Below are 8,559 nucleotides of genomic sequence, written 5' to 3'. Positions count from 1 at the left end.
AATTCTTCAGTTAAGAAACCACAAGCCTAATAAAACCATAAAGAGATTTTATAAAAAGAATAGCTCTCGCCGGTATTTTGTATATAGATCCTTTTCTAACTTCAGTTGTAAGTTACAGTAAAATAGGAGTGATGTTTTCTAGTGATATGTGGGTAATAACCCAAAATAATACCTGTGACAGGACCTAAGGAAACAGAGGCCCGGGTAAGTTGCTGTTACTTGTGCAAGGACACTCACATAATTCGTTAGCAGAGCCAAGTCTAAAACCCAGTCTGGTGCTTATCTGGACGCCTCTTCCTGCATCAGTCCTTTCCCAGGCGGTCCAGCAGACCTGCCATTTATTTACTAATTTCATCCTGAGGACCGAGAGGCTTTGTGGCGTGGTAAAGGGAAGGCAGTTTTCGGAGGCTCTTATCTCTTTGTGTTTGTAGTCAGTTTCTTAAATAAATGAGTAACACCACCTCCATACTGGAGTACTTTCAGAAGCAAACGCAGAATACGCGAACATGCTTTTTACTGTAGTGTTCTCCAGAGATGTATACCGTATGGTATAATTTTGTCGTGGGCCACTGAGTTCCTAAAAGATGAATCTTCGGCCCGTGTGGCAGAAAACCAAGGATCATACACCACTTCCCTACACCCACATTTCATATGAGAACAACATTCATCTCTCTACTCGTGATGAAAACACCTTGTTTCGTTTTCTCCCGCCTCCCCTGTCTTCTCTCAACATTTTCCGCCAGTAACTTCTATCACATTGTCTTTCCCTCTACTAGAAAACTCGCTCTCCCACCTTCTCTTTCCTACCCCACCTTCAGGAAGCTTCTTCCCTCCTTCCGCCTCCTGCTCGCTTTTGTCACTCCGGGCCGCTTAGATCGCCGACCCGAGAAACAGCGAAAACACGACGCACGCGCACTAACTCGCCAGCCCTTTGCCTCTCAAGTGTGGTTGGCCGGTTTCTTTCAGTCTCTGACTGGCCCAGGCTACGGTGCTGTAACTCTCGCGATACTTGCTGCCACCAGTCGGCGGGAGGCGCCACTCGTTCCTGGCGGGTCTTTTTAGCTCCAGTTGTCGCCTGCGTTGCTGTGGTGCCCAGAGCGGCCGGGCCGAGCATCATGACGTCCGCCTTGGAAAACTACATCAACCGTATCCTCGGGCCGGCTGCCGCGGGCATCAGTCGGGGCCATCGCGAAGCCCGCGTCCGCACTGGAGAGGGCTGGTGCTGGAGAGACCGGGGGTCGGGAGAGGCGGGCGGTTGGGATGCCCGGCCCCTGCGGGGCCTGGGCTGCGGCTGAGGGGCTTAAGGACCTGGGACCCGTCAATCCCGCCCCCGGGGCTGGAGCCCGCCGCCCCTGGGGGCCCAAGGCGCCTTTTAATTTTAACTTAAAAAAAAAACAAAACAGGGCCGTGTTTATTCCGAACTTTGCCCTGTCTCTATAGAAATCAGCTATCTGTTCCTCTGTACTACCCTAGGGCCTATACGTTCACATTTGGGAATAAGATCAACAGTCGTCCTAGCGGCGAGGAGGGTCTCGCAGTCCAAGAATTTGTTTTATTCATAGGCTTTGCTTATTGTTCGAAGATACCAAAAACTTTAAAGATGGTGCACAAGTTGAATTTCTGCCCCTTTACCACTTGAAGTCTCAACTTCTTTGTTGATAGAATGAAAATAATGCTTGCTTATTTACGAATAATGCTTGCTTGCCCTTACGAAGGGCAAATGACTTATAAAACCCCGTGTGAAGTCTTAATGTACCCTATAGAAGTACTACCATTTTAAAATCTCAGGATAGAAACATTACATTGCTCTCATGTATAAATTTGGGAAAAAAGTGAAATACTAAAGGCTTAACGATGCAAGCATATTGGCACCTTGTGACATTGACTATAGCTTCTTTTTTGAATTCCATAGGCCAGGTCCTGGAAAAAAGTGTCTCAGCACGCTTGAAAACATTCAATATTGATCAATTATCACTAATTCAAATTTCCTTTTAGAGATGAACAGTTCTAGGAAGGGGGGAAATGCCTTCCTCCAAGTCCTATGGGGAGCATTCCCCAGTGAAAAAGAGTACCAAACATCTCCGCTGTTTTGAGATGGGGAAAAAACTGAGCACATACAGAAAGGGATTTTCTTTTCTATTTTTCCCTGTTTTAATTGTGTAATTATCACAAAGATTTGAGGAAGTTAGAAACTTAAAGATACGTTGTGAATGTAGTGGCTGTATTAAGTAGTTGTGTCTTAATTCTGTCACCTTTTTCCTAGTAATTCAAACCATTTCCTTAGGAGATCCCAAGTTTTCATTTTTATTCCCTGAGAATGCTTTCCTTGATTCAGTTATCAGGAACTGTTGCAGTTATAACTTCTGACGGAAGAATGATTGTGGTAAGTAGTAAGCATATTCATTCTCTCCTTGTAAGGTTATTGGTTGTAAATTTTTATGTAAAACTTCTCATCTCTAATGCCTAAGCATCACAGTACACCTGCATTGCAGTTTTGTTATGGTTCAACTCTTTCTTTGATAAATAGCTGCTGCTTCGTATTTCCTTCATTAATAAACGTTGGGTGTAATTTACATAAAAAGTTTCTAGGAGCCAGGATGAATAATAGATTCTGTCCTCAGAGAGCTTCTAGTCTAGTCTTCAGACATCTGCCTGTATTTTATATTTATCTTCCTCTTCCATTTTTTATTTCCTTCCCCATTCAGTGCGCTGACATTCACTGCACGAATCATAGTTGTTTTGAAATTTTGTATATGCCTCTTAGAAACTTTATGATTTAGATACTACATATGTAGAATAATGAACATTTAGGGCTTGTATGGTGTTAATATACTTTCAGTCTCTGTAGGTTGTAGAACCTCGGTTTTCTGTAGGACAAATTATGATGATTGACTCTAACTTTTATTTCATCTCATTTGTCCTTTTATCACAGTATCCTCCTTAATTCTAGAAAATTCTTGGATTCTCTCCTTGATCTGTTCTTGACCTGAGGAATTTATTTCATGATTTTTGGCTACTTAATTATTTCTTCAGTTATAGTTTATACACTGCTTGCTTTCAAAAAAGTTTTAAAGCTGTTAAGCTTTCTCTATTTTCTAACTAATTCATATATTTTAATCTCTTCTTTTCCCATTTTGCAGTTGTTTTTGTTTCTTTGCTTTTTTTAATTCTTGTGATTTTTCTCAGTGGGTCCATATGTGACTGTTATCGAAGTGTTAGACTCAGCCATTTATTTAAATGCATATCATGTACCAGGAACTTTACATGTATTATATCACTTAATCTTCAGTACAGCTCTGTGAAGAATTATCCCTGAATTTGAGGTTAGGAACCAGGCTCAGAAAAAGTGCATCACTTTCCCAGAGTCACTTAGATAATAAGTGGGAGAACCAAACTGGAATTTAAATTCAACTTGACTCCAAAGCTAAAGCTAGTTGCCTTGCTTCCTTCTTAATGAAGAGAACACTCTTTTCTTTGTAGGCTCCTTAGTGTATTTTGTCAAATAAGGACAGTTTGAAATATTTTTATCTCATCTTAACACCTCAAGACATCTATTACTATTAACTTTATTTGCAAATAGTTTTTTTATTTTGTGAAAACCTCAAATTTAAATTTTCCTATTTTTAACAGGATTGATAATAACTTTGAGAATTAATTTAATTTTACAGAAGAAAGAAAATTATTTTAAAAGAGCATTTTGAGTGCTGAAGTTCAGTAGTTCTCTATTTTATTGACACATGGCTCACTTGATAGAATAGTTAGGTGTAAAATGACTTCAAGAGGCTGTGTCTAGGTGTGTTAACTCTACTAATTAGTTTAGTGAATATCCCATACTTTGTTTCTCTTCCAAATTCTAGGTTATCACTTTCTCTTTATTGTATTCTGATTTTACATATTTTGATTTTCAAAACATCAAACAGTTTAATAGTGAGCTTTAGAGAATTAACCAACCAAAACTAATATAAGTTGGTATTTCTTCAGAAACTTAAACAGCATCTGAGCTACTGTGTTGTGCTAGACCCATATCTTCCTTTATTCAAAACCAAGAATCTCCCATAAAATTTTCTCTGAATATTTCCTTCAGGTTCTGGTTCTAATAATTACAATCATATTTGTATCTACCTTACTGGATTTTGGGAAGATTCAGTTAAGTAAATACATGCGAGGCCCATAGAACACTGCAGATAGTAAGTACTCGTTAAGTGTTAGCTGTTACTACCAGTTGAAGTTTGTATATATTTATGGGACTGATTTGAATCTCCGAAGAATGGTAAATTATATTTGTTTGTTCATAGTAATATAATATAGTGGTTCAGTGGTCTGGGCCTGAAGCTAGCCTTTTGTGGTTCAACTCCTAGCTCTGCTACTTTCTACTCATGAAACCTTGAGAGATTACTTAACCTCTCTGTGCCTCAATTTTTCTTCTCTGAAGTGGGAGTAACTAACATGTACCTCAAAGGATAAAAATTATTTGAGATAATGTGTGCAGTGTGTTTAGCACCTGGCCTAGTACTAAGGTGTAGCATGAAGTGATACTGTTACATTGCCATGGCTGGTATATATGCTTCCCCCTTTTTATATGTTTATGTAGTTTTCCCTTAAATTTCATTTGTTTTAGTCTGTGTCTAGTATTAGCTCCTGAACTATGTGCGCTTTTATGCTACCTCCTTACACTCTACTCACTAGTCAGATGTGTGGTGGTGTTTTCCCCATCTTAAAAAACCAAGAGGTAAGTTTGTTTCCCTGGATACTGTTGGTTATAAAGAGGTATTCTATTTTATAATGGATTTATATGTGAAAGAAGTACTTCTAAAATGATTAAAAATAAAAAAAATAAGTACTCTGTTGCTATACCTGGCAACTAAAATTTTTGCATCATTGAAATTACACATTAAGGTAAACCACAATATTTGTCTTTTTCTCTTGAATGTTTCTTTACAGGGAACACTGAAAGGGTTTGACCAGACCATTAATTTGATTTTGGATGAAAGCCATGAACGAGTGTTCAGCTCTTCACAGGGAGTAGAACAAGTGGTGCTGGGGTTATACATCGTAAGAGGTGACAATGTGTAAGTAAAGTATGTCCTCTTTTTAAGACGGGTTAAATATACTACAGGTATATACTGCTTGCTATATGGAAAAGGTTTTTATCCACCGAAATTGGTCCATATTTCTGATAGTTAAGTGGCCTAGATAGGGTCCAGAAAGGGTCCTCCCTTACACTGAATGCTCCATTAGAGAGGCTTTTTAAAATGTTCTTTCAAAATACCCCTAATTTTAGAGCAACATAAATACACTTCTAGGGTCTAAGGCTAGGGTTTGAAGGTGCCTTCAAAATCTCTTGTGTGAACAGTTTTAAATAATTCATCTTCTATAAGTGTTAAATTTATAAATAAGTACTTTTCCATTACTTACTAAGTTTTTAGTACAATTGGAACACTTAAGATGCCCCATGTTTATGCTGTAAGATCAGTGAACTTGTGACATACTGATATGGCAGTTTGAGAAGACATATTTTTGTGGTAGCAATTTAAAAAGTCTGCAACAGTATAGAGAGAGTAATACTGTCCAATAGAACTTGTGATGATGGAAATGTGTATCTGCATTGTCCACTATGTTAAGGTACTAGCCACGTGTGGCTATTGAGTGCTTGAAAAATGGTGTGACTAAGGAATTGAATTTTAAATTTAATTTAATTACTTTTAATAGTCCAATGTGGCTAGTGTAGTTAGAGAGGCTAGAAGATTGTTGGAATCAATTTTCTAGGGAGTATAGAATTAAAACATAGCTGGAAGTCTGCAAAAGATCTATTACACATCTCACATTATTTTGGAAGACAAATAGGATATAGAAGATGAAAGAATACTTTATTCATTTAAATTATTTATCTTAAGAAAATCACCTTTAGATAGATAAATTATTTGATCTTTAATTAAAAAATCAGGGGTTTATAAGATATTCTAAAGAGGTGAATTTTAGGTGTAAAGTTATAAAGTGAGCTCTAAAAAAAAAAAAGAGAGAAAGGCAAAGCATTTAGTGGGGACCAGTTTCCCTGACCAGAATAATAGTGATTATTTATATTGGGGTTCTGCCTAATAATTGATTTTAAGAAACTTTCTCCCACTTTGATTTAAAAAAATTAAACTTTTTTTTTGAATTTCAATTTAAAAAATTTAAAACCTTGTTATAGATTCAGTGATGTGCTACAGCCAGCTTGACTGGCTCACAGAAGCAGATTGTTATATTTTCAGGAATTTTGCAAGCTGGTTGATTGATGTTTTGTTGGTGGTAGCTTGAAATTGACCATAGTGGGAGTATTTGCACTATGGATATGAGTAAACACTGCAGAGCTGCCTCCCCTTTTTCCTTTGGAGAGCCAGTTTTTTTTTTAAAGATTTTATTTATTTATTTGAGAGACAGAGAGCATGATAGGGAGGAGGGTCAGAGGGAGAAGCAGACTCCCTACCGAGCAGGGAGCCCGATGCGGGACTTGATCCCGGGACTCCAGGATCATGACCTGAGCCGAAGGCAGTCACTTAACCAACTGAGCCACCCAGGCGCCCCTGGAGAGCCAGTTTTAAAACATGTACCAGCACTCTGCTGTCTTCCATAAGGATTTTAAATGATACTAAATTTTTTTTTTTTTAAACTTTTTTTTTTTTAATTTTATTTATTTATTTGACAGAGAGAGACACACAGCAAGAGAGGGAACACAAGCAGGGCGAGTGGGAGAGGGAGAAGCAGGCTTCCTGCCAAGCAGGGAGCCCGATGTGGGACTCGATCCCAGGACCCTGGGATCATGACCTGAGCCGAAGGCAGACGCTTAACGACTGAGCCATCCAGGCGCCCCGATACTAAATTTTTTTAAGATGGAATTGAGATCATTGATTTGTTTTATATTGAGAAAACGTAATATATTTTCTCAGAGTTTGGTACTTATCATTTATTAGAGAGCTAGAGGCTTTATATAGTTTAAAGCACACTTGGGCAAATTCTGTATTACAAGTATTCACCTATAGAATTTACTCTTATTAAAGCCAAACTAATTTAAACAACCAATTTTTTATGGAATAATGTTTTATACATATCCTATGGTGTGGCTATAACAAATGTATGTATCCAGCTGCAGAGCTATGGCTTGGTTCCTAGAATGGTATTAATGAAATTAATGTTAACAGATATTATGGTAGTGTTGAATCAAGGAAAGATTTGCTGGCTTTAACCTTAGCCAATCACATCAAAAAATCATTTGCTATGATATCTGAGTACTCTTTGCTACTATTATCTTTATATGTGAAGAACTGTACTTTTTGGTCTTGGATTTAAATTGAATGAACTGAGAAATCCTGAAAAGGAAACTAATGGATGTTACATATATGTGTGTATATATATATGTATGTATATTGATGGATTTAGTTCATTGAAGTTACTCAAATAGTAGACATTTTTATTTGCTTATTTAGTAGTGATTTTGTGATCAACCCCAACACGGTCCGTGGATTGAATTGTTGAGTTGAAATCATAGGATTGGTTTTGTACCATACCTATCTGATATGTGTCTTTTTCCTTTAAAGACTCATGATCCAATCACACTATATGCAGTCTGTCCTTTAATACTGGCTTCTGTAATAATGTTGCCTTCAGATTACTTCTTGAAGTAATTCGTGACTTAAATGTGCAATTCACTACTTCATGAAAATGATATTTGCTTTTCACCTTAGGTTGTTTTTACTGTGTCCTTCCAGTTTTTTTAGAAATGAGATTGTTTTAACTGATTTTTTTCTCCTTAAATAACTACAGTGCAGTCATTGGAGAAATTGATGAAGAGACAGATTCTGCGCTTGATTTGGGGAATATTCGAGCAGAACCTCTAAACTCTGTAGCACACTGAGGAAAAATTACATACATTGGACATCTGTATATCTTTGTATAGAAACTGATTATTCTAAGGATGATGTATGGAATTTTTATGAATGTGTAATTGTAGACTTTGACTCCATATTGATTCATTGTAATATGATATGTAAATTAAAATATTTCTACATTTCCTTGAAAAACTTTTTTTTTTCCCCCTAAATCATAGTTTTGGTAGCTTGTTTTTATTTTTCTCTTAAATAGTATGAAAATCTAATGTTTCCTTTAGGCACTTTTAGAACAAATATTTCATATTTTAATACTTACGGAAAACTAGTTAAAAAAAGAAAAATTTGTGTGCTGTGTAAATCAAGCATACAAACACCTTCAATAGTGCAGGAAACATGTGTTTCCCTGTTTTTAAGAAAGTCACAGAAAGGTAAGTCTTGTAATATGAACCATCCTCATTTATCACACTGCCTTGGTGGTTGGTTGCTCTCTAGCACCTTAGAAGTGTAGGTAAAAATGTGTTTGTTGAAAAAAAGGAAAAATGCTAACAAAGTTGCATATTATCTGAAAAAAATGGATTACATATAGTCTTAAAAGCCATCTTAGCTCTTAATCTTAAAAATGGGGGAATTTCTAGTATTAAAGGAGTTTTTTGTTGTTGTTTATAAATGTGAGTAAATAAACCTGATGTTTATA

At 36.9% G+C, this 8,559-nt stretch overlaps 1 protein-coding gene across 1 annotated transcript; it reads left to right on the top strand.

Moving 5' to 3' along the window:
- Positions 1-1,013: 1,013 nt before the first annotated feature.
- Positions 1,014-8,057, top strand: LSM8 (LSM8 homolog, U6 small nuclear RNA associated). Its single transcript, XM_045864353.2, has 4 exons — positions 1,014-1,146; positions 2,343-2,383; positions 4,942-5,069; positions 7,801-8,057. Exons 1-4 carry the CDS (start codon positions 1,116-1,118, stop codon positions 7,889-7,891), a joined length of 291 nt encoding a protein of 96 aa, XP_045720309.1. The 5' UTR covers positions 1,014-1,115; the 3' UTR covers positions 7,892-8,057.
- The last annotated feature ends 502 nt before the right edge of the window (positions 8,058-8,559 follow it).

The sequence above is a fragment of the Mirounga angustirostris genome, unplaced genomic scaffold (assembly GCF_029215605.1).
Source record: "Mirounga angustirostris isolate CCGP_5_RB_7025 unplaced genomic scaffold, mMirAng1.0.hap1 SCAF_12, whole genome shotgun sequence".
In the NCBI taxonomy this organism is placed as follows: domain Eukaryota; kingdom Metazoa; phylum Chordata; class Mammalia; order Carnivora; family Phocidae; genus Mirounga; species Mirounga angustirostris.
This window is presented reverse-complemented; position numbering and strand designations above follow the sequence as displayed.